The following is a 27,229-nucleotide window of genomic DNA, read 5'->3' as shown; positions in this document are numbered from 1 at the left end:
GACAGAAAAGGAATTTCAAGAATGAAGGCCAACTGTAAGTTTTCTAGTAACCCAGCTGGGGATATTTGGAAAAGGCAGTGAACCTTACCTAATATGTCATGTATCAGATTTATTTATGTAGAACAGAAGGGTTGTAATGCTGGGTGAGAAGCAGAGAGCTGGACTAAGTAAAACAAGCTAACTTGTATATGTAGAGGGCATTTTGTAATAAGGAAATTAGTATTTTGCATTTTTATACCTTCTTTTATTTCTTTCTTTTACAAACACAGTGAACTTAACATATTGTGCTCTTTCCCTCTTGCAGGATGAGCATATCATTCATTTCATACTGAAGAAAAAAGCAGGAACAAAGTTGGATTTGTGGTTCTTTAGATTTGCAACAAATCTTTTCTTCACTAGATGGCACCCTGTCTTCTCCTCTGGATAAACGTTGAGCATGGCAAAAAGCAAAGGTTTCATTTTCACAGAAGAATATAAAATGAAAGAGGACTTATTCTTTGTGTTGAATGATTTTACTGCTTCTTTTGTGTCCTACATTGTACCCCTTGTGTACTTGCAAGGATAAAGTTCTGCATCATAGACCTACCTCAATTATTTTGCATTCAATATTTGCCTCCAAACTGATTATTGCCCAGAAATCTTGATGGGAGATGCACCCATTACAGTGGCTCAGACTCTGAATAACATTTAAAGAGCTCAGAGTGAATTATAAATATAAAAATACTTCTATCTCTTTCTTTCCAAAATAAGCATAGATCTAGAATTGATGACAATACTGTCTCAAATCCTCAGCAGGTATAAATCAATTTGGCTTCACTGGAGTTGATTGATGCCAGGTGAAGATCTGCACCTGCAATTTAGATGCTGGCCTGCAGAGCACAGCTTGACTTGTTTTCTTTTTCTTCACTCCAAGGCATGATAATTGAGCTCATTTGGGCACGCTTCTCACTTCTCAGTCAAAACTCCCACCTGAGAACTGGACTTAAAATCAGTGCACATCTCTTTGCAATAATTCAAAATAATCTTTCACAAAGCGGGGAAAAAAAAAATAAAAGAAATAAAGCTGACTAAAGACTTAAAGACTTCAGAGCTCAGAAGTCAGTTGTTCAATACATCAGTGATTACAACATGGCAACTGATGCAAGCAGAAGCAAAACACCACTCAGCTCCATCATTTTTACTCTTACTGCCACTAGATGATAGTATGGTAACACCTGTACTGTTCAGCTGCACACCAGACCTTCTGTTGCTGAATTCCTGGCAGCACTCACACTTTTATATGTAAAGAATATCCAGAAGCTCATCAATACTACATAGCTAGCCTTTGAATAGCAGTGCTTAATTATATCCCCTGTGATTTCATGCATTAATATACCCAGAGTGTGGTGGATGCTATTATTTGTCCATAAACGCAAACTGGGCTTTATTTAGGCACAGATATAATGCTAAATTGGTCACCTCACTCTATTTTTGTGAATTACCCACCCAGAGCTATAGTGAGACATTTTGATGGAAAGGGCAAGATAATTACATTTCCCTAGCAGGAAGCAGGAGAATGGCTGGAGGTAACATTTACATTCCGCCTCACGGGCATCCCACTCACTGCCAGTTATGCACATCCACTCCCTGCTTCCTCCACCATTTCCATTTTGTGCTCTCCCTCTTGAGAGGATTCCCTCCTCATCCAATAGAAAAGCTCTGGGCTAGGAGGAGACTCACACCCAGAAAAGCACCTTGAGCACACAACTGTGTCCTCTCCACAAACCCTTTCTCTCCCATAGTTTGCGCTCTCCTATTACAGCAAAATTAAAACCAAACTGCTCTTTCTCATAGCTACTCTGTAAAGTAAATAGTCAAAACCCTTCACTGCACAATTTTTTCCCTAGGTAAATCTTAAAACTCTGGTTTCTTTTTACCCACAATAACAAGGCCAGTTTTTCTCCTGGTAGGCTGGACTGACTCTCCCTGGCCAGGAATATGCATCAAAAAGGAGGGGTGAGAGGCCAGCTCCAATTTTGCACAATACCTTCCCCATCACAGTCAGTTTTACAAACACTTCCAGCTCCCCACAGTGGAAAAAATCCCATCTCTTCTGGGATTTTGGGTCTGCAATCTGTGGCAGACATGTAGAGTGATGAACCTGCTGGCACCAAAGGCAAGCCAAAAATTGAAAACCAGAATCTCCAGTGAAAAGACATTGGCCCTCAGACTAATAAAGGCTAAGGGGATGCAGCTCAGAAAGTGCAAAGGGTAAAGTCACACATCATTACCTTGTTGGCTAATTCTCTGCTTGAGGATTTGATTCAGCCATGAGCATCACAAGTCACTGAGTTTCCCACAGAAACTGGATCTGGATATAGACCTAGAGGATATCCTGAATTTCTGCATTACTTTGGTTACTTTGACAAATTTTTGTTTTAATTTAGGATGAAAGTATATTTGTAAGATTTGCAGGTTTCAAAAGCCTTGCATTTATCTTATCTAATGATTGGTTTGGACCTCTGGAATAGTGCATAAACAACTAATTATATGGCATAATACTTAAATGAATAATTTTCATATTCAGAAAGAATGTCTTCTATGTAATGTAGGTTGAACTATCTATTGTTTTGTACTCAAGGCATTTATAGTGTCATAGCAGGCCCAGGGGGAAAAAACAATTCCAGTGCCACAGTCTTTCAGCATGTCAAACATGAGAAGTCTCAAAAAAATAACTTGTTCCCATTGGAAATCAAGAACCTAAAGAATAAAGTAAAATATATCAAACAATATACAGATCACTGTTACTGACATGGTGTAAAATATATTAACAATATTACAAAAATCAAATCCTTTTATGGGTCAAAATAAAGCTTTAGAACTGGAAATTAAATTCTGAAAAATTCTAAAAGTAAACATCTTGAAAAATGTCTGCTTCAAAAGTCTTCCTCCGTTATGAACCTTCATCATATTTTACAATTAAAATTATTTTAATATAATTTCTTTCGCTTTTCATCAAGAGCTGTAACAAAAAAAAGGTCCAGTGAACTGCTATTTTGCAAAGCATATTTGAACTGGCATTTCCTGAGCTTGAAAAAAATGAAGCACTCCATTTTACTTACATGAATAAGGATGCTCTATATCCCACATATGAATATTAATTTTTTTTACAGTTCTTCTCTGTGATATAAAAGTGTTTAAAACTCACAGTCAGGGAGAAGTTCTGCTGCTAACAAACCTGTAACAAACCCATATTTCCAGGGATAATCATGTCAGCTGTCAGAGCACAGTGAGGAGCAGCTGGTTCACGAGGGATGGTGAGCCAGGAGCTGAACAGAATAACAAGGCAAGTGGGAGCAACACTTTCCACCAAGCAATGAGGTTGTGGAGTGGCAGATTTGGATGGTGATCAGGATCAGATACGATCCAGTGCTCTCCCAAGATGTCCCCTTGGACTCAGCCAGTTAAATGCTTTATCTTCACCAAGCCCCCTCCCAGAAGGGCAGTGCACGTCTGCCCTGCCATCAATACTGCAGCATGCAGCCCTGGCAGCTAAAGGTGCAGAGAACAATTGAATTAAATCCACATCTTAAGTGAAGAAGTCATTCAAAAACCTGAATGGGTGACTACATTAAAAAAAAAAAAAAAAAAAAAAAACTGCTATTGTTGCCTTTTTAAAATGCCATAGAATGCCCTTTATTCACGAATAAAATAAATTATATTTATGAGGAAAAATTATCCATCAAAAATAGAGCATATATGAATAGTCAGAGAAACACCTGTGCTTGCCATACAGACATGTTCCAAAGGCTTCTGCAGAGCTACACAAAATGAGTAATTATATTACAATTGCAGGTTTTAATGCATATGGAAAACACCCCAAGTAAAATTAACTTATCACTCATTTCATTTTTTAAAAAAACAATAGTACCAAATTCCAGGGAGAATAATGGAACCTTACCAAGCATGTCAGCAGGCTTCATGCAGGCTGAGCACTACATGCAACATTGATTTCTGCCTCCAGCAAGAGTCTACCTACAGGCATCAGCAACTAGAGGGTGAAAGAAATTATGAAGGGCTCATTCATTTCCAATGCCTCCATCACTTCCCACCTGGTTCCTCAAAGGGGTAAATATCAGATGTGCTGTTGTTGCCCCTTGCAGAACAGCTACAGACCTTACACACCAGCCTTGCTCCCTTTGCTCAAATGGTGAAATAAGAGCTGCTGCAGCTAGTGTACAGGTATCTGACAGTGAAACTAATTTAGTTTCTACCTCACATATCAAGCCCTGCAAAAAAAATCCTGAAGAACATGAAAACTAGGAAAAAGAAATATTTTTCCATTGCTTTTACTTTTTATCCTAGATTTTAGTAGAAATGGAGACTGTTTAAATGCTACACGTATTGAGGAAATCTTTAAAACCTGGTGTGACTTCAGCTAAAATAGGAGCATTTGGCATCTCAAAAAGCTTCCTATCTCCCTAAAAGGCCTCTTTTCATCTTTCTGAGGAAATTGAACAATACAACAGAAAATTTCAAAACCTAGGTGAAAAACAGCAACTTCAGCACACATAATGAGGGAGCTTCAAATATCTGTGTCTCAGGTTTGGACTGTTTTAATATAGCAACAATGATTTGACAAAAGTATGTTGGAGATTTAAACGGTTTCTGAGGATTTCTATGGCAGGCAGGAAACAATCATGATATTCAAAGCACTGCTCTAAACAAATTGCTCTACTGGAATTGTTAGCTCCCTGCAAATTCTGTAGAGTCTTTGAATATTACTGTAGAAAGAGATTCACATTATTTAATAGATTTCAATATGCAGTTGGAAGAATGACTAACACACAGGTACCATACCTATCTTTATTAAAAGAAAATGAAGCAATCAAAGGACCCATTCATTTTGAGTGATTTCTCTGGAGCTGGGCTGATAATCAAATACTATAGGATAGTATAGTACTGCTAGTGATCTTCAAAATTAATAGCAAACATATATATATATATATATATATATATATATATATCTAAAGGAATGAGATTTACAGAGTAAATATATCAAACAAAACAGTTTGTTCTCTTAGGTATATAAATCAAATAATGTCTGTGGATATAAACAGCATTGTATGGCCATTGATTGTTTACATGCTGCAACAGAGTTTATGAGTTGATTTCCTTGCTGTAAGGAAATCTCTAGAACCACATGCCATATCCACTGTGGATATCCTATACACCAATTTGCCATAATGACCAGATATGCATTTTGACCAGAATGTTATGCAGGATCATTTATCCTTAAAAATCATCTTAAAGCACTGTGCAAGGTATCCCTAAAGAAGTACTGTTAGAGATTTTACAATTTTTTTTGTTTTTCCTATGCCTAACAGTGAGATGAGGTGGCATGCAACTGGCTCCTGGGAAGATTTAAAGTAATTCATCATTTATTTTGTGAAATTATGCTGGTTATTTTTTTTTTTTAATATACATCCCTTTTTCCATCACAGGCAATTGTAAATTTGATACATAAATTATGTGTGCAAAGTTATTCATTACTGCTATATACACAGGAAAATTTTGGAAACTTTTCTGCTTTTCAGGGAATTATTTTAACAATCTGTGTAAACATATAAGCTGTTTTCTTACTAAAAGGAACTGATTGCTAATGTGTTGTCACGAGTTTAATTGCATATATATGAAGTCTGCCTTAAATTGTGGAGGGCTGGTATTTTTGCTTGTTTTGTAACAAGATGCACCAAGATTATCTTAAAGAAATGTGAAACATTTACTTGCGGAAATTATTTAGGGCCTGAAATACTTCATGCACTGAATCATTTTCAGCTGAGGAATGAAGAAAATCAAATTGTTACTTTTACATTTAGCCAACCCCAAAACACCATCTGGATGGAAACCCTCTTAGTACTAAATTATAAGAATTTTCATAACATAGAATCATGGAATCATAGAATAGTTTGGGTTGGAAGAGAAAGGTTACTTAGTTTCAACCCCCTGACATGGGCAGGGACACTTTTCACTAGACTTTTTCCTCCCATAGCACTAAAGTTCTGTTTACTTAAATGCTTTTTTGGTCATACATCTGTGAACAGTTTAATGAAGAAACATTACAAAATTGGTAGGAATCTTGACTTTTGGTTTGCTTTGGCCAGTTTAAAAAAAAAAGAAAAAACAAATGTTGTAACATTCAAAAAACTGACAGTAATATTTGTACTTATTAACTGTAGTATAAAAAATATGTCTTGTTGCCAAAACATCCCTATTTGTAGTACTACAAGTTATTAGCTTTTATAACTACAAATTTTACTAAGATAAAAGAATATCAGGAATCTAATTCTTACCATTCTAACAACTAGAGGCCAAATTCTGCCTCCCCTTACAGTCATGCAATCACAGTTGTTAACAGTTGTTAGGACAAAATTTAGCCCCAAAGCACATTTTTATCTAAACACATATATCTTCCTACATATAAAAAAGCCAATCAAGCTATGCCTTATTACTGCTCCTCCCTTCTGAAGGGTAAATTCTGATATTTGAAATACCTAAACTGTATTTACAGCTGTACAACTCGGACACCGCATACTTGCAAAATTTCACTTGTACTCTATAACCATGGAGCCACTTGTACCATCATCTTAAACATTTTTCTTAAAACAGAGAAAGAGCAGAGCAGCTTAGACATTTTCTTTGTCAAATTCGCACACAAAATACATGGTAATGTGACAGGCAACATCATTCCAGCCCCCAGAGGCCACCATCTCCACACAGTCCTCCTCGTCGTAGGCGTTGTTGGGCTCCCCGCTGCGCCATTTGTTGAAGGTCTGCATGGGCGAGCGGTCAGAGTAGACGAAGTTCCCCTCCTTCTCCAGGTCGTTAATCCCAATGAAGACTCTGGTGAGCCCCGCTTGGTTGATGTACGAGGCAATCAGGGTGTTGGCAGTCTCATCCTTGGGCATGCTCAGCGTCCCTCCTCGTCCGTGGCAGTACAGCTGGGCTTCCTTGTACCTCTTCTCCTCCTTCACCAGCAGATAGATCTTATTGTCTGTCTCGCGCACGCCGGCGACAGCTGCGGGGGAGGGCAGTGCTGAAAAGTGAGCACTCGCATTTCGATAAACCAAGTCACTGCACACCCCAAAATAGCTTCACAAATCAGATGTGGAACGGCGGCGCTCTTTACGAGCGATTACACCGATAAAATGAGGCAAAAAGAAAGGAAAGTAGTTATATAAAATTAACCTACCATTTTTTATGAATTTTAGTTCTGTCGTCAGCTGGGCTACTTGAATATCCATTTCACCGATAGCCTTCCTCAGCTGACTGCACTCACAAGGGATGCCTGTGAAATTATATAGATACACCCAAATCAAAAAGCTACCTAATTTCAACAGTTATCTCAACATCTTTGTGAAAAGGCCCAGCGTGGCAGCTCTGGAGAAAGCTGTCTTGCAAGTAACAGACAGAAAATGAGAGCCTTCACTACCCTGCACCGTTATATGATTCTCAGGGGGGTCTGGGTCTGTGCAGTACAGATCACTTCACTTCATACGAATCTTCAATCCTGAATAATTAGCACTACCCTAAACACAGATAGATATTCTCTGCAAAACACCCACAATATTTTTTAACCAAAAACATTTTCCAAAAATTCCCATTTTCAGTAAAATTATTTTCTTTAGTTTTCTCAATGATTTCTTTCACAGCAAAAACATTGTCTGCAAGTTTTTCACAAGGAACGTATCCCAGCAGATCCAAAATTCCAACCACATATTGCACATAATTACCTGCAAAATGCAGAGCTGTGTTTTTGAAAGTACAGAATTTACAATACTTCTGACAATAAAATTAGACACTAGAAAATCATCTATTAACCCAAATTAGGGTATAGGTTTGACAAAGATAATCTGAATGTGAATATTAAAAGAATAATTGTTACATCTCTGACCACAAATCTCATACTGAGGATCAATTACCGTTTGCATTTATTACAGTTTGCAGTTATGTATGTAATTATTAAAATCTGCATTGGACTACCCAATTACTCTGCTCAGTTGTGTAAGTCAGCCTAAGCACAGGGTACTTGCCCTGCAAAACTGTGCGCACTGGCCAGGTGCACAGCAAGCTAGCTCAAGAATTAGAGTGCCAAATTATGTTCTCATGAGAAATCTAATCTGTGCACCTCCAATGCACTCTGCCAGGAAGGGATGTATTCAGTTAAATCCAAACCTGCCACTCTTGCAAGACTTGCACTTATGCTAGGCTGTTTCTCTAGAACATTTTACACCTCTGGGAGATCCATGTACCTCCATATAAGAATCTGAAGAGAGGGTGAAGAGAAGACCGAGCCAGGCTCTGCTTGGTGGTGCCCAGCAATAGGACAGGAGGCAATGGGCAGAAACTGCACATTGCACAGGAAGTTCCTGCTGAACATGAGGAAGAGCTTTACTGTGTGGGTTACTGAGCACTGGAACAGATTGCCCAGAGGGGTTGTGGAGTGTCCATCCCTGGGGATATTCAAGAACCATCTGGACACAATCCTGAGCCACGTGCTCTGGGATTACCCTGCTTGAGCAGAGGTCTGACCAGCTGACCCAATGTGGTCCATCCCAACCTGACCCATTCTGTGACCTGTGTTCTTGACAATCTCCTGCTCCTATAACTATAATCCATGGATGGGCAGGAACATCCAGCCTGCTCCTTTGTGTTGACTGGAAGACAAAGAGAGATATGCAGAGACATCCCTTTCCCCTGGTGATGAATGATTCAGACAGTCTGGCTTCAGTTTCTGGGTTTCTAGGCTTCTGGAGAGATTACTCCTCAGAGAAAGTATGAGATACTCTTTTAGCATATACACTACAAGTCCAGCAACTGCTGCAACTTCAATGATTTTAAGCCACTTGAAAACACCACAGTGAAATATTACAGTACCAATGAAAAAAAAATTCATTATTTCCCCCAGTATGTAAACAGTTGTATTTTTAGTGATGAAAAGTCTTTCACATAAACAAGGTGTGTTATGAATTACCTGGGTCACCATTAGGACCTGGTGGTCCTATGTCACCATTATCTCCTTTTTCACCTGAAGACATGAAAAATAACATAATGTTAATGCTGCCTTTTCTGTCAATAGTTCATTTAGCAATTATCTATTTTTTCTCTAGTAAAATTCAAACATGGTGAGTAGAAATATGCCCAAACAAAAATAAAGACTTTTCAGTCCTACTCATTGCACAATAGAAGCCAGCCAAAGCTATGAAACTTAAACCCAAATAATCTGCACCAATATTCACTTCTTGACATTCAGGAACTTTACAGAACTAGTAAATTCAGATGGTGTAGAGGGAAAAGGGCTGGATATACCTAAATTTTGAATCATGATCTAGATGATTAGGTAAACACTGGTCCAAATGACTTAACCAAAGTCACACAGGAAGCCTGTAGTCAACATAAGAAGACACATCTTCTGGCTCTTAAAAGTCTGCCAAAGTACAGCACATCTTCCCATGTTCTTTAACTATCCACACTTGTGTGACAGTGCAAAGTTCTGTATTTATCCTCAAACCAGAATACTCACAGTGCTTTAAGACTAAATAAACTGATGTCTCAGCAAAGGTAACTGGTTGAGAGATCTCAGTGACCTGGCTGACCACAGTGAGAGAAAATTCTTGCTAAGGTAAACTGTGAGACGTGTTAGCCATTTTTCGAGCTCCTAAACTTTTCTCAAACATAAATGATCACACATTTTTCACCTAAAACACAAATGGAGAAATAATTGAATTAAACATACCTTTTGAACCAATAGGACCAATTTTTCCATGACGTCCTATGCTGCCTTTCTGGCCTTTGTCCCCCATTTCTCCTATACAAAACAGAAGAATGAAAGATACAAGGTAGCAATGTAGTCCAATTCATTCAGATTTTTCTATGTATGCAATATCAGTTTTTAAAATGAACAAATGCTGTATCTCAAATATTCATTGAACTCCAGAGGTCTAGCTCAATCCTTGTGAAGAACTTACATACAGCAACCTAGACAGTGATTTTATCTTTGCTAAACAATTGACATTAACAAGGCAGGAAGGTGTAATGGTCAACAGCTCTTGTCTGAAAACCACTGGAAAAGCTTTCCCAAACTTCGTTCAGTGGATCATGACAGAATTATGTTGAAAATCCAGAGGATTGTTGCATTCAAACATGAATCAGCAGATTAAAACTATCATGGAGTTGAGAAGATCTAAAGGATCCAAGCACAACTGACATTTCAACTCAGTGATTCCACTGCAACTGAGGGCTGGCTTTGGGCTTAAGGACTTACACAATATAAATACTGTCATATGAGATAGGTTTCCCTCTGGACCACGCTATTAGAGGAGAGCAGGTATGGAAGGACTGCAGGGATGAATGCCTACTGAGGCTCCCATCCTGCAGAAATCTAAGCCCAAAACTGCTTTAGGAAATATTTATGAAGTTGTTTTCAATGGCTGTTGAAAAGATTGCTTCTTTGCTGAAAGCAACATCTGCTGTGCTCTGGTCGACTACACAGGTGCAAGGGAAAATTGAGACAAGCTAGGAGGAAAATCCTAGCTTGTCCAGAGGGATCCAGCAGCTGGACTCATGCAAACTGTCATAGCTCAGCCTCAGTTGTGGATCTATGACAACTGAAGATCTGCTGCCCCCTGTTGCTACTGCATCTGGACAGACACACGAATTTTTGAAAACTGGATAATTTTATTACCCATTTTGTCATTACCACTAACTTAAAGGTGAAATCAATAAGAAGTTTCAGAATATAACCTGATCACTCCTAGGCTAAGAGATGTTATATCTATTACTCCAGGAACTCTCAAGTAACCCTTGTCTCTTGATGGCATGAGCCAGAAAGAAACCATTTCCTCTGAACTGAGAGAAGCTAAATGTGTGTGGTTCATTGGTCTGATTAATTATTGGCTAGTCCTGCAATCAATAATTTTCCTTTGTTTCTAACAAGTATCAAATTCAGACACTACTGGACACAGGCTTTCACAGAAAAGAAATATATTTCTCTTATCTATTCCTACTGCAAGTACCAGCTTGTAACCAGTTTATCAAGTTGCTCTGAAAATGATGTCTCTTGCTTTGCATATTATTGAATTGGGATTACCACATTAAAGATTATCAGATGTTTGAATTCTTTCTCTTCAGGCTGCTACACTTGAAATTTAATAAACTCATTGATCTAATGTGTAAATAAAATAAAATATATAAAATTACTTCACTTTCTTTCTTGTAGGAATTGCCTAGAAAATGAACTTCTTCTCAGTCACAGCCAGTAAAACCCATGTGTTCAGCTCAGAAGTAAAAGGAAAGTGTGTTATCTCAAGCAATGAAGACATGCATTAACTCTCCTTTCCTCATTAAAAGCATTGTTCTCATTTGGGTTTCTCTCACAGTGACTAACCCCTGCTTCCACTCCGGGGGCTTGCTTATTCTGCTTCCTCTGCAGAATAAATCACAAAGTTTCAAGAGACACCCATCTGCCTTGAGGGTTTCAGAAGTTTTAATACCTTTTGTAAAGCCCTTTTTAGTGGCCCTATGGTTGTCAAAAATGCAGTCTGAGGAGTCTTAACGAAACTGGGAAGTGATAGCTGGAAAGAAATGGGGACAATAAAAGAAATTAAGTCTCCATAGACCAAAAATAGGAAATCAAACACAAGGAGTGAATAAAGAAATGAAGAAAGTAATCTGTCATCTCTTAGATGAAGGTGGCATACATTGGAACCAATTATAGAAGATTTAAAGGAACTGGGAAGGAACTGAAGAGAAGGAAATTCTAAATGATCTTCTTGGTGGCTTTTTCAGGCCCACAAACAAGTGAAGAAATAAAATTCCAGAGATGAATGGTGGGCTGCAAAACAAGTGAAAAAATGAGGGGTTCCACTATGTGCCATACTATAAATGGGGGTCACAGAGTATAGGCAATCTCATCAGGATTATTTGGAACAGACAAGAAGGTATAAAACTACCTAGAAAAAGAAAAAGGCATCAAAAAGACAAATCTAGCAGAAATGCAAATTCACCATGTCACAGACAAATTTAATCTAATCATGTTTAAAAGAAAAGAGCAGTAGTTTTCTTCCCAAACTTAGGGATTTTAAGACAAATCAAATCAAATTCATGATTTGACATAGAAGACATCACAAACACCTACATAACGAGGAAAGTAGAAATGTACCAAACCACACCAAAGGTCTCTTGAATCTAGGGCCATCTTTAACAACAATCTGCACAGGACACTTAGAAAGAGAACATAATATATAGATGAAGATAAAAAAGTCTTTCTCCCAGTGCACCTCAATAATCTTGCAGCAGTCAGCATTCCCAATGCAAATAGATTGCCTGACTTGAATGAGAATGATATTTTAAAGGATATAATGATGCTATACTAGTAATCTACATTCAGAACACTTCATTTTTAAAAAACTATTGGCAACTGGAAATCAGAAAATTCCAAATATGTCAACAGGCTACAGAGCTGCTTTACACTGAAAAATACGAATTATCCACACTAATGAAGGTCAGTGATTGGTGAGGGAGCCACCAATTGCTGAGGTACTTACTCTTCGTAAGCAGCTACAAGAAGTTACATCTTATCATAAAATCATGAAATGGGCTGAGTTGGAAGCAACCTTAAAAGTCATCTAGTACCAACCCCTTCCATGGGCAGGGGCACCTTCCACAAGACCAGGTTACTCACGGCCCCATCCAACATGCCCTTGAACACTCTTTGAGGGATGGAGAATCCATAGCTTCTCTGGGAAACTTGTTCCAGGGTCTCACCATCCTCACAGTAAATCATTTTTTCCTTATATCTAATCTAAACCTGCCCTCTTTCATTTAAAGGCATTCTTCCTTGTCCTATTATTACAAGCCCTTGTAAACAGTCCCTTTCCAGCTTTCTTGTAGGTCCCCTCTACTGGAAGATGCTCTAAAAATCTCCCTGGAGCCTTCTTTTCTGCATGTTGAAGAAGCCAAATTCTCTCAGCCTGTCTCCAAGGTGTCCCAAGGTGGCTGTCCTCTGGACTTGCTCCAGGAGGTCCACATCCATTTTATGTTGGGTGCCCCAGAGCCAGGGATCTCATGAGAGCAGGGTAGAGTGGGAGAATTACTTCCCTCAACCTGCTGCCCATGCTGCTGTTGATGTAGCCCAGGATGTGGTTGGATTTCTGGGCTGCAAGGGCACATGGCCAGTTCATGTTGAGCTTCTCTTAAACCAACACCCCCAAATTCTTCGCCTCCAGGCTCCTCTCAATCCATTCTCTTCCCAGTCTGTATTTGTGCTTGGGATTGCCCCAACCCTGGTGCAGGGCCTTGCACTTGGTCTTGTTGAACTCCACGGGCCCACCTCAAGCCTGTCCAGGTCCCTCTGGGTGGCATTCCTTCCCTCCAGGGTGTTGACTGTGCCACACGGCTCGGTGGTGTTGGTACACCTGCCCACCATCTGTGCCACCAACAATGTTAAATAGAATAACATATGAATGAACAGTGCATAATCACAGGAGGCATTTTTATAGCCAGGGCTAATCTATCTCACCCAGCATTAGCCTTCTTAAAGTTAGGGGGTTGGTTTAGTCTAAGATATTTATCTAAACTCCCATGGTTGGAAAAATAAACACCTCTGAGTAGTGATCCATCCCACTTATGTTAGACAGGTATCATAATCTGAATAGTTAAAAAATTTGCAAAGGAAACTAAAGCTAGTGAGAAAAAATCCAATCTATAGAGGCAGCAGCAATGTTTAAAGGATTTAAAAGTACATTCAAAGCCAAAGTGAAAATAGTACGGTACATTCCTGACTGGAGAAGTTTCTATTTGGTGGTAAGCAAAGACAAATAACTGCCCTCATGAAACATTATCTCACTAGAATTATGTTAACAACATATTACCAAGCTTCTTCAAACCACTGGTCCCTCTAGGCCAAAACTTTGTTTCCTGTGATGGCAGCAGAAGGTGCAATCCAGGGAGATCCCATACTACAGTCACTATCTGCAGGTGAAATTGCTGGATCTGTCCCCAGCAGCTTCAGAGAGTGCCTCCTAGTTCAGGTACGATGGGATCTGGTGATTCTGTAATCCTGATTATAACCTCCTCGGACTACTCTGTACAGATGCAAGAGTCTCAGTCTGTCCCGTTTCTCCTTATGAGGCAGCTCCTCTTTTTCACACCTTTGGTGCCCATCTCTTACCTCTCAAGTCCTTCTTGAGAGACAGAGGCCAGAAAAACATTGAGACAGTGCATGTCAGGCTTTTGTACAGAACAAAATCAGCTGCAAAAAGAAGCTTCCTGTTTTGTCCTTTTGTCATCCCTCTGTGATGATGGGCAGTGTTCTGTTGGCCTTGGGACTCTTGCTAATGACTTCAGAGCAGTCCTTGAGTTTTAAGTGACAGTTTGGGGTTTTGGCATCATTTAAGCATGGATTAAATCATGCATCCTTAATTTCCCTAGGCAATATATTTATTTACATTGAAGCCCATCTGCCACCTTTTGCCCACTCAGTTTAGCAGTATTTTCTCAAAATCCTATTGAGTTCAGGTGGAACTGAAAGACAGTTTTGAAACAGATAGCCACTTTGTGAATTCACAGCTGTCAATGTCAGGACTTTTATATGGAATACTGCCTGCAGCACTCCTTAGCGAGCAATAAATTCATGTAGAAATTGACTCAGAAATGCAAAGGATTGATTGATTACATATTAATGAGCAATCAGTAATAATAAAATATAAATTAAGATATTATTACCTCTTTTTAGAATTTGATTATACAAATGACTGAGCACTCTGGCTCCAATCCAGTTAAATTAATGAGTCTTCTCTTCTACTTAAGAGGCTGTGCCTGTATTAGTAAACTAAATGCCTGGGACTATTCCCTGGCAGTGGGAACCAGGTAGTCAAGAATGGGACACTCCATGATACTAAATTGTCTTACTCTTCAAGCCAAGATAATCTTGCAAGCTGCTCATTGTGTTAGCTCCCAAAATATACCCAAGAATTGTCTGGGAAAGTGTTAGCTGGAAAAAGCCAAAATCACTGTGTTAACACTGCAAAGGTAGAGACAGTTGAGTTCCAAGAACATACCATCATATGTGTATCACATACCATTATAGTTGTCTATAAATTAAGTACAATGTATAAAGGCTGAAATTAAAATACTAAAATATACATTTTAAATGGTTATGGCTCTAAGAAAATTGAAGTATCTTGAAGAACATAATTTTAATGTTCTGTTCCTTTGATGTTACATTCCAAGTGTAAATCCATTTTGCCCTTCTTATTTTGATTGCTGTAAAGCACTCTGGGAATATTCACAGGATGGTACTGTTACTGAACAGTCTGTGTGGAATTTGAAAACCTAGAAGTTATGGCCTCACAGACTGCACCAGGACTCAGTTAAATTACTGAGTTTACTCCCAACATGGGAGAGCACAGTACAGCCATCGGTGCAGGTGGGAAAGTTAATTCTGTGAACTTCACAGCCCAAAACTTGCACTGCAGTACACACTGCTTTAATCTGAAACAGCCATTGTACTCAACCCATGCTCCATGCTTTACATAATGCCAACACAGTTTTTTATTCTGCTGACATGCTATGCATCATAATTGACCTATACAATTAATTAAAAGCAATGAGGAAAGTAAGTGGAATTTAACCTTAATCAGCACCCAAAGACATCAGAATCTCTGATGTCACCCTGAAGTATCAAGACAGTCAGAACAGGATTCATTTTAGGTAAGCACCAGAAAGTTCAAATTTTTAATTTTTCTGAGTTACCAAAATCTGAAAATATCGTGAGGAAAGATACAATAAAAACATCTGCAGCACTTTCTGATCTTGAGCTGTTCAGGTCAAATATTCCATAAGAAGATAGTTTCTTTTGTAAGCTATTGTATGGTTATTATGCATCTGTGAAGTTCAAAGAAACTAAAAACATTTTCTTAGATGAACTTGCCAGAAAAATGAAACAAAGAAAGGGGAAAGAAAAAAAATAAAAGAAAAAAGATTAGTGTGATTTTGATGATGTAAATTAAGACCAAAAGTAGAAAACTCTACGAATGTGGCAGAAGGATTAGAGTTTCTCCTTCATGTAAACCATCACTTACTCAAAGAGGAGAAAAATAAAATGGAATTTAGCAGCTTGCATCAACAGAAGGAGCCAAATATTAGACCAAGACAAAATTATCAGGCTTCAAGATAAATACAAGGGGATGAACACACGCTTACACACTGACTAAAATTCAACAGACTACTGCATAGAAGCAGGGCTGCTGTCTGTGGGTGGTTTTAGGGGCAAATGCAAAATGAAGGAGCAATTATTTTTGCCAAACATATTGTTATATTTTATTTTTGTCTGAATGTTCCATCTTCTGGATTAGAAATAGGAAAATACTTGGTCTGTTGGAAGAGAATGTACTCAGTCTCATGCAGCTTGAGAGTCTAGAAAAGTATTTATGCATGAACTCAGCTACAGGTCTGCACATTATACACAACCCGTGGAGGTTAACCAGAGATTGAAAGGTCAGGAGACTGAAAGGTTTTTCCAGGTCAAAGCTGGATATTATTCTGTGTCCTTTCCATAGACCAGAAGTTACATCTGTGAAGTCTGTTTGCTTATCCAGTCAACACTGTGTCATTCAAAGGGTACTGGATATACTATCATGATGAAAAGTGATGCCATATAATCCAAACTGTTTTTAAGGTATCTGTGTTATTTTCTTTGACAAAGCATTTGTGGGAAGGAGTTGATCAAGACAAATATCTATAAAAAGTACAGCGTTAATGAAAAGACTAGTTAATTTTAAACAAGAGCTTGTTTGTAGAATTTTTTTGTATGTAAAAAGGAAAGCAGAAAAATATATTGCTACAGAAGTAGCAAGAAATTTTGCTTGTGTTTAGTTGAAAGTACTACCTGGAAAAATACCCATACAGCATGCATTAGTATTAAATGAAACAGAAAAGAGATTAAAGAAAATTGATGTTTTCTCATAGTGTGTTTCCACTTCAGTGTTTCTTTTTTCAGTCTCATCAGAATTTTGGACTTTTGCAGGTATGAAAAACTAGAAAATTACCACTGTTATTAGCATTAATCAAGCATACCTTATGAAAGCTATTTTTCAAACAAAAGCAATTTTATAGTAGAAAATAAATAAATGAAATGCCACATCACGCATTGCTCTGACTGAAAAAGAGTACTTCCACATCTCAGAGGGACAAAGCATTTTGAAGTGACATGACAATATGCCAAGATATAGGAACATGCAGGACAGCGTGCTGAGAGGGGTTCTGAAGAAGTTGTCAAGACAACCTCATGCCAGAGGACAGAGAAGGCTGAGGCACTTAGGGCTTTCTTTGCCTTTGTCTCTGCTGCCAAGGGCTGCTCTCTGCCCTCCCAGTTCTGCATGTCTGGTAGCAAAGATCTGCAGAGGACAAGCTGACAACTGAGTGAGGGACTACTTCACCTGAATCAACACGAGCCCATGGCTTTCAAGGGTGCTGAGAGGGCTAGCTGGTGCTGCTGCAAGGCTCCAAAGTCTAGCCAGCAGCTGCTAAGGAGTCCTTCACTGCTGAAAGGGAGGAAGAAGTAGAAGATGCTCCATGCTGGCAGGAATGGTGGGTGCATTGGAGGGCAGCCCTGCCAGTCAGGAGGAGCTGGACAAGCTGTAGAAATGTGGTGACAGGAATATCATGGCTTCAGCCAGACCCTAAGTTCCTCATCTGCACTTTGATGAACTCTGGCCATGGCTGGGTAAAAAACTCCTTTGCCTTAGAGGACCCAGAGACTTTTGGGCCTTCATTCATGAGAAGCGAAGTAAAGTCCAGCTGAGGAAGATGGTTTTATTTAGCTTGGAATACAGAAAGGTAAGGGGGGAATTAATTGCAGTCTTCCACTACTTACAAGCAGTTTCTAGAGAAGATGTAGGCTTTTTTTCTCAGAGAGACACAGAGAAAGGGAAAGATGCCCTTGATTACAAGCTACAACAGGTCTTTCACAATGACACCAGTGAAACAGTCTGATTAAAATTTATGTGGAATCTCCATCCTTGGAGATTTTCAAAAGTCTACTGGACAAGGCCCTGAGAAATCTGCTCTGATTTTGAAGTTTGCCCTGTTTAAAGCAGGAGATTGGACTAGATGAGCTCTTTACAACCATTTAACCTAAAATATTTTGTCATCTGCACTTCAGGCTGCATTGCCTTACAAGAGCTGAAATTTTAGTTTCTAATATTTTTTTTTCTAGGAGTCATCCTTGAAAGTACATCTACATAAGGGAAATAGACTGACTGAACACACACACCTCTCATGGAAGTTATAATTTTTTCAGTGTATTGTAGGAGGCAGAGCTCTAGCTACAGATTTTGGTCCCAGGGTAATCAGTATCAGACTTCTGCAACTGCCTAAAAGAACAACATAATAGATCATGCATCATCACAAGGAAGTATAAATTACCTCTACAGTTGCTTTGAAAGAAAGATTGTAAACTCAGTTCAGTAAAAGCTAACTCCAACCTTCTAATGACAGGAATGTCAATTTTTAATTTCAATATTGAAATCAAAGGATTTGACTCCTGCTAATTTGAACCTTTCAGAACACAAACCTCCTGGAAAACTTATGAAAGTCAAATTTCCTCCTTACATCAGGAGGAAAACAAATGTGAAAAACCAGAATTTTTTGCAAGACAGAGTGCTGTGTTTCTCTCAGCTCCATAACTGAATACTGTTGAGCACCATTCTTCTCAAGAGCTCAAAATATTTTTGAATGACAATGCAAACAAATTTATCATCATTTCCCATATCCAAAAAATGTGGGAACAGTTGTGTTCATCTTTGCCTATTATGGCTTACTGCCTTCCCTCAATGGTTTTAATTAAGATGTTGTGAGTGTTCAAATTCACAAAAAAAAAAAGAAAAAGAAACAAAAAAATTGAGCCTTGTGGAGTTTTCCCTTCTGATCTAATATGAAGTTTTCATTTGCAGAAGGCAAATTATGAAGGAGACATTATGATGCCTTTCTTCACAGAGACCTTTTTAAAAAATTGAGATTTTTTTTTTTATTCCCAAAATATATCTTTTTAACCAGAAGATAATACTTAGTCTACAAATGAGTGCATATAGTTGTACTGGTTTTGGCTAAATTAAATTAATTTTTATCATTGTAACTCTGTGGGTGCTATATTTGGGATATGAGACCAAAGTAATGTTGATAACACAGAAACATTCATTATTGCTGAACAGTGCTTGCACAGGATTAAGGCATTTTCTGCTTGAGACCCCACCCCAGCAGTGACAAGGCTAAGAGGTGACACAGCCAGGACAGCAGACCCCAGCTGACCCAAAGAAAGTTCCCTAATGTATGGAATTGTGTTCAGTATGTAAAGCTGGGGGAAGAAGAAGAAACAGGGGGACATTTGGAGTGATGGTGTTTGTCTTCCCCAGTCACATTATGTGTGATGGGGCCTTGCTCCCCTGGGGATGGCTGAACACCTGCCTGCCCTGGGGAGGCACTGGATTCATTCCTTGTTATGCTTTGCTTGTGTGCATGTGGCCTTTGCTTTCCCTATTCAAGTGTCTTTATCTCAACCCAAGGGTTTTCTCACTTTTACCCTTCTGATTCTCTCCCCCATCCAAACCAGGGGATGTGCCTGAGTGGTTATGTGGGGCTGAGCTGTTGGCTGGGGTTAAACCACAACAGCACTAAACAGAAATGGCCAAGGGTGAATTGGTCACCCAGTTAAAGGAGCAAGGACCCCCCTCCTCACCATCTCACAAGAAAAAGCAGCATTTTCTCAGGTATGACTTCCAAAATATCTTCCTTATCAAAGTTACCTTTTTCTCCTGGAGGTCCAACTCTGCCTGGACGACCTGGAGCACCTTTCTCCCCCTTTTCTCCAGCCTCCCCTGTTGATACAAAAGTAAACAAAAAGAAGAATCATATTAAACCAGGATTATTTTCTGTTAGCAGCTGCGACAAGAATGCCATTCTCTCCAGTGAAAAAAATAGAAGCGGATGTGATCTGATTTAACAGCTTTACTTGATGGACAGAAAAGAGATTTTTCTTCAATTGATGCAGACACTGGAAAACCCTGTCAATACATTGCTGAAGTCTCATACAACAGGTCTAATTTTGTGGATGTTACTTATATCACTGACCTTCAAAAAACGAACAGCACAATTCACTTAAGCAGAAGCTTCAGAATCAGTCCCCAGCTTAGCACATAAACTTCTGTGTCCACCAAACTCTTTCCAAGCCTCTGCTAAGGACACCCTTAAGTCTCAAGTGAAAACAGCTCAACTGTGACCTCATTAAAATAAAAAAATGCCATTTTTGAGACCTATAAGAAAGCACTGCTACATCCATCATTAGAGGACCATTTTTAAGCATGAAAGCATTAACTCCCTACCCTCAGTTATATACTGTGCTTTTTAATCTCTGAGGTATGAACCACTATGTAGTGTATTTACATGCACATAGCTTGTGATGCATCATTATATTCAGCATACTTAAACATCACTTTCTGTAAAAAGTGTTTGCCTCCTGGTGCCTTTTATTAAGGATTTAGGGATGCTTAGCTTATTTTGCCCACTACAGCCATGCTATGACTGTGGTATGCCATTGACATAAAATTAAAATCTCTGACAAACAGAAGGTTAAAGAATGATTTATACAGCCACCTTGACAAAACAAGATTTATATGAGGAAGGAGAAGAAAGTTCTTTGGCTTCCACAGAAGATAAAGTGCTAGTATGTAAGACCCAGAGTTAGCACAGCACATATGATATCCCAGCACTGTTTTTCTGTAGAGGAGAGTGAGCATTAGCTGCTCTCCAGGAAGCTGATGGGAGCACCACAGCAGGATTGTCAGTGGTATCATGCAGCCCACAAGCCAGGCTCTCTGGCATAGCTGGCAGCTGTGGTTCAGAGAGGAGTCACAGAGATGACATGTAAAATCATGTCACACCATGGCACATTTCAAATATGCAGCCTCCAGCTCTCTTTCCAAATCCCTCTCTTTACTGTAGACCTAGGTGGCTGTGAGCTGAACTCAGCCCTCCATCTGTTATATTTTCATTCTTCAGGCTGCTCCAGACCATCTTCCCTGCCTTCAGACATGCAAAAATAGGCCATTCTCTGACCTTAATGAGGACAAACTTCACATAACCCCCAGTGAATAATATTGTTAGTATGAAACAGGCTATAATTTGGCACATTTGGGAACGTCACATTTTTATTATCAAGTAACCAATAGGCTTTGTATGATTGCCTTTCACCCCTCAGGGCTGGTTATGAGTTCTTTGCTTCCCAAAGATAAATCCTGACAATGACTTTCCCTTGCTCTCTGGAGGCTGAGAGCAGGCTATTACAGCCTATTGCTCTACACGTTCTTCAGAGTGAAAGCTGTGCATTAGGGATCAATAAAATAGATCACTCTTGCTTCAGGCCATTACACCTGCCTGCATTTATTCCTATAATTCGATGACACTGCATTCCTTAGTGTGGGGTTTTAAAAACTTTCTCCAGGAGGAGATTGCTCCATTACAGGCCCAGCTACGGACCAGTCGACATTTTTTTCTTACCAGCTGTTTTAAGGAGCAGGACCTTGGCCAAGAGGGACTGATCAGTGGCACAGCACAGCTCTGCCTTGTGTAAGTCCCTATTCTTGCTGTTTGCACCCTGAGCGTTGTACAAACTGAGGAAGTAAAGCCTGTGCAGGTGTCACGGGCAACAAAAGAGTTTTCTGTCAAGACAATCAATTTAATTTTTCACCAATAAACAATAATGTTTAACTTCTTGATTTGTGAAATAAAGAAAGACACCCCTGTGCCTCCTTTCTGGTCTCCAGTTCCCCGATCTACAAGGAGGTCCCTTCAGAGCAGGAGGCTGGGTTCTGTGCATTATGGTCCCTACTGACTGGTCCATTGTGGCCTCTCCCACCAGCCACAGTCCCTTAGCACTTGCACTCCTTGCTCAGTCTCCTCTCCATCCCTTCCTGCATATTTGCTCCAGCCCCACTGCAGGAAAGAGTACTTTCCCTGTCAGCACAATGCAGCATTGTCTGTGCAGCTGAGGCAGGGAGAGATGTTAGTAGTGCTCCACAGTGCTGAGATGCCCCATCTTCCTAAAAGAAACTTAGCCCTGCCAAACTATGTGAGCTATTAAGCATTCCTGTCTGGTGATAATTTCTTTCCATTACTTATATTCTCCATGTGAGTCGGTGCATCAAGGGTGAGTGTTAAAAAATTGGGTTTTTTAACATAGCATTAACTTTTTTATGTATTGAGTGTCATTGAGACTATTAAGACAACTCCTGATTTGGACTCTAGAAAGGAAACAAAACAAGATGGCAAGCTGAGAATTTAAGCTTTGAAGGACTGTTCTGTGTTGTTATTTTTTCTCCACAATAGTAGTAACTCCAATTTCATGAGCCTATCAAAAGAAACTGGACTTTAGGAAGAATATGAGTGAGCTGTGTAATGAGGCTTCATCATCCATTGCTTTTTCACACACAGCACACTTTTCTTATTATTAATATTGCTGGCTTTCTAAAACATGGTTCAGTCTGCTGTCTGCATTCTCACAGCCATGGTTTTTTCACTTATACTTTTCATCTTACTCCTTTATACTCAAGTTAAAAAAATAACCAACCTAGCAAAACCTGTCCCCTAAAAAAACCCCACCAAAATGACTACAAAAAACAAAGCAAAAAAATCCACCAAAATATCAAACCAAAACAAAAATACCCCAGACATACAAAATCCCAAAACCAAACCAAACCCACAAACAAAAAACCCAACCAAACAAAAAAACCACCCAACCACAAACCACCAAAACCTGTCCCTAAGACCTAAACTGCTGACTTTAATCTCATTTGTGCTTTTACTATTCTTGGTGTCTTTAGTAAGTTTCTTTCTCATCCATTTCCACCTCCATTCTCATCACATGCCCCTTTTGATTTTCTCTTTTACTCTATGGGATCTTAATTGATTTTGTGTCATTTTACATTTATTTAGTTTCCAGTCTCTCCACTCAGTCTGATTCTTGAGCTCTTCTTCCTTTGTTTTTCCCCTATTATCTCTTTCTGTTCTTCTAAAATTCCTCCTTTATGCTCCCCTGCTTCTGTGTACTTTTCCCTGATGACTTTCTCCTTCATCACCCCATTTGGGCTCCACTTTTTGCACCACCTCTTAAGTGGCTATCCTCTGCTATTCACATATCCCATGGTCTCCCTAAATTCTTGCATTTTTCCCTGTACCTGTTTTTCCCAGATTCTGACAGAGCCATGCCCAGCAGCAGTGTGGAATTCTATTTCTCCACCACTGGAGATGTTGCTGCCAGGGAAGGAGGAGGAGATGGTGCAGATCCAAAAGTTGCAGTGAGCAAATCCTGCTGCATGGCAGCTGAAATTTGGGCACGTGGCCACACGTGTGCTCAGTTTAAAGGAAGCCTTGGCCAGTGAAATGGGTTGGAGCTGTGCCAGTGGGGGACAGCAGCATCTCATCACCACCCCTCTGAGCCAGTCCCCCTGACAGCATAGGTGGAGCATTGAAAGCTTTTTAGGGATCTCACATTATCTAGGTCTGTATCAGGTCATTTTGTGCTTCACTGAATTTGTACCTCAATCTCTCTCAATTTTGCAAGGCTTATATCTTATGGAACGGAGTGAAATCATTAACACACTCTGGTTTTCAGGCCTCTCTCTGGTTTCCAGGCTCAGAATTGTCATCTGCCAAAGGGTCCTGCACAGTTTACACACTTTAAAAACCTCTGCTGCACATATTATTATTATTATTATTATTATTATTATTATTATTATTATTATTATTATTATTATTATTATTATTATTATTATTAATATATTAATATTATTATTAATAATATTTATTAATATTGATAATATTAATAAATATTATTAATAATAATAATTCTTTCATTACAATGGTAATCATAGATGCTAATTTTGACTGATTACAAAAATAAGAAAATGGATGCAAAGAAGTCACAAAACTCATCCTGTCAAGTTCTTTGATACAAAAAATATTTTCAAAGCTTAGGGCTATGAAATCTGACCCTTTGACTGATCTTTCATGCAAATTTGGACAACATATATTTAACTTAAATATATGTTGTCCAAATACATGCTGTTGGTAGTGTTCTCCTCTGTAAGTCACTTTTACACAGTAAATATTTCAAATAAATTAAACACCTTTCTCAAGCCTTAGTTAAACCTCAGAAGGCCTGGATATAGTGCTCTACTCTCTAACAAGAACATCTGCAGAAGTTCTATGTATTATTAAGATCAAAAGCCACTTATTGAAGTAAATAGTAAAGAACAGGTTTTGGCTGAGTTCAGGCATCCAAAGCTGCATTATTTGTTGTTGTTGTTGTTGTTGTTGTTAATAATAATAATAATAATAATAATAATAATAATAGACAAAACAATAATAAATATTAAGACATAAACATATTCTTAAAGGAAATTGGCTAAGCAGAGCCAGCATCCCTGTAGCCCAGCTCTCTTGCCCCAAGCAGAGGGCAGCCACACACAAACTGGGCAATTCCTGGAGAGGGCAGTTTACCCCCCAGCCAAACCCCTGGCCAAGCTGGGCTCACAATTTAGCTGCAGAACAGAACTGAGCCTCACCCTTCCCAATCAGTTAATCAGAACAGGCAATGCCTGCAGTCCATCCTGTGGCCCTCAGGCAACTCAGGAAAGCCCAGACTGGTACAGATAAGATTCATGGCACAATTCTGGTTGGGTGGGTTTTTGGACACTACAAGGCATAATTACAAGAAAAACTGAAAGTTTTGTTGTGCGGTTTGTACACAATGCATTTTTTTTATTGTTGATGATAAGCTGGTGGTTTTCATGGGGGTGTTTTTGTCCTTAGTTGTCTTGGTTTGGATAAGACAGGTGCCTGCTAAAGAAGGCAGGAGCTTCTCCTGAAATGGAGAATGCAAACCCTCCCCACCCCTCTAAATTGCTATGAATTTTAAATTAAGGGGCTCTCAGGCAAAAAAAATTACGGGAGCAGGAAATAACAGTTCTTTAATAGGGAAGGGGGGAAAAACCATAAAATGATAAAATAAAAACAATGCAGTACACTAAAATGACAGAGTCAGAACTCAACCTGACACCTTGTTGGTCAGGGTGCTGGCAGCAGTCCAGTTGGAAAAGTGGCTGCAGTCCTCCTGAGGTGTCAGGTGTGGTTCTGTTGGAGCAGGGGGTCCTGTAGAAAAAGGGTGATTCTTCCTCCGCAGATCCGTGGAAGAAGAAGCAGCTGCTGTTCCTCTGGTGAATCCAGTGGAGAAGCTGTGCTGGTGTGTCAGAATCTCCTGATTATATCTGGATAGCAATGCTCGGCTCCTCCCTCTGGGCGGAGCATCTCACAATGGGATGTTACAGTTCTTATCAGCCATGCAGTGACATTCAATAGCCTCTTATCACGGGATGCCCCCTGCTGAGGGAGGAGTGATTGTGATCTCGCAGGGAGAGAGATAAGGGGAAATTGCCCACTTAACACCTAGACAACTGCCATACAGATGGTAATAGAATACATCCTGCCTTGCAATCCAGAACATAATCCACCCCTTATTCTATTTCTATCTGCATCACAATGAATCTTTACACACAGTTCTCACTTAAGACTAGGTTTCCTTGTGGTACACAACGGCTTTCTCCATCTTTCTGCATTACCCACCAAGTGTAACCAGGTCCTTGAGCAAAAACAATTCCACGGATGGGTTTGTCTTTGCCTGAGGTGGGAGTAATCCAAACAGTCTTTCTTAAAATACCTTTCATGTGTACAACAGGGACTTTATTTCTATCTACAGTGTGCAGGGGTTCAGACTGGGCAGGACCAGCTCGATTGATAGACCCTCTGGTGTTGACTATCTAGGTGGCCTTTGCTAAGTTCATCTCCCAATTTCTAAAAGTCCCCCCACCAAGTGCCTTCAGGGTAGTCTTGAGTAGTCCATTGCACCGTTCAACTTTCCCGGCAGCTGGTGCATGGTAGGGGATATGGTATATCCATTCAATACCATGTTCCCTGGCCCAGGTGTTGATAAGGCCGTTCTTGAAATGGGTCCCATTGTCCGACTCAATTCTCTCAGGGGTTCCATGTCTCCACAGTACTTGCTTTTCCAGGCCCAGGATGGTGTTCTGGGCAGTGGCGTGAGGCACAGGGTGGGTCTCCAACCATCCCGTGGTGGCTTCCACCATGGTCAGCACGTAGCGCTTGCCTTGGCGTGTCTGGGGCAGTGTGATGTAGTCAATCTGCCAGGCCTCCCCATACTTGTACTTGGACCACCGCCCACCATACCACAGGGGCTTCACTCTCTTGGCGTGCTTGATGGCAGCACACGTTTCACAGTCATGGATAACCTGAGAAATACTGTCTTTGGTTAAATCTACTCCTCGGTCTCGTGCCCACCTATAGGTGGCATCTCTACCTTGATGACTTGAGGCATCGTGGGCCCATCGAGCTAGGAACAACTCCCCCTTATGTTGCTAATCTAAGTCTATCTTCGATACTTCTATTTTTGCTGCCTGATCTACTTGTTCGTTGTTTCGATGTTCCTCATTAGCCCGGCTCTTGGGGATGTGGGCATCTACGTGGCGGACTTTCACAGGTAGGTTCTCCAACCGAGCGGCAATTTCTTTCCATTCCTCAGCAGCCCAGATTGGTTTTCTCTTACGCTGCCAGTTGGCCTTTTTCCACCTTTCCAGCCAGCCCCACAGAGCATTGGCTACCATCCACGAATCAGTATAAAGATAGAGCCTTGGCCATTTCTCTCTCTCAGCAATGTCCAGGGCTAGCTGAACAGCTTTGAGTTCAGCAAGTTGACTTGATCCACCTTCTCTTTCGATAGCTTGAGCAACCTGTCGTGTGGGACTCCATACGGCTGCTTTCCACTTCCGGTTCAACCCTACGATGCGACAGGAACCGTCAGTGAAAAGAGCGTAGCGTGTTTCCTCTGCTGGGAGTTGGTTGTATGGTGGAGCTTCTTCGGCACGTGTTACTTGCTCTTGTTCCTCTTCATCAGAAAGACCAAAATCTTCACTTTCCGGCCAGTTTGTAATTATCTCTAAAATCTCAGGGCGATTCAGGTTTCTAATACGGGTGCGCTGTGTGATGAGGGCAATCCATTTACTCCATGTAGCATCAGTGGCATGGTGGGTGGTGGGAGCCTTTCCTTTGAACATCTACCCCAGCA

The 27,229-nt window shown here is 39.9% G+C and overlaps 1 protein-coding gene across 2 annotated transcripts in view; it reads right to left on the bottom strand.

Moving 5' to 3' along the window:
• Positions 1–4,831: 4,831 nt before the first annotated feature.
• The window catches only part of COLEC11 (collectin subfamily member 11), a 45,591-nt gene continuing 23,193 nt past the window's right edge, over positions 4,832–27,229 (bottom strand). The window contains exons 3-7 of one of the 2 annotated variants that reach the window (XM_059842833.1): positions 19,842–19,913; positions 9,776–9,847; positions 9,014–9,067; positions 7,232–7,327; positions 4,832–7,075 (exon numbers count right to left, since the gene is read on the bottom strand). In XM_059842833.1, the coding sequence (XP_059698816.1) occupies positions 6,666–7,075; positions 7,232–7,327; positions 9,014–9,067; positions 9,776–9,847; positions 19,842–19,913 (704 nt within the window). In that variant the 3' untranslated portion in view covers positions 4,832–6,665. The remainder of the gene's footprint in view (positions 7,076–7,231; positions 7,328–9,013; positions 9,068–9,775; positions 9,848–19,841; positions 19,914–27,229) is intronic. The other variant, XM_059842834.1, reaches the window with a different exon arrangement.

This window comes from Haemorhous mexicanus, chromosome 3, assembly GCF_027477595.1.
Source record: "Haemorhous mexicanus isolate bHaeMex1 chromosome 3, bHaeMex1.pri, whole genome shotgun sequence".
Taxonomy (NCBI): Eukaryota; Metazoa; Chordata; class Aves; order Passeriformes; family Fringillidae; genus Haemorhous; species Haemorhous mexicanus.
The sequence above is the reverse complement of the archived record's forward strand: the minus strand, read 5'-3'. Positions and strand labels throughout refer to the sequence as shown.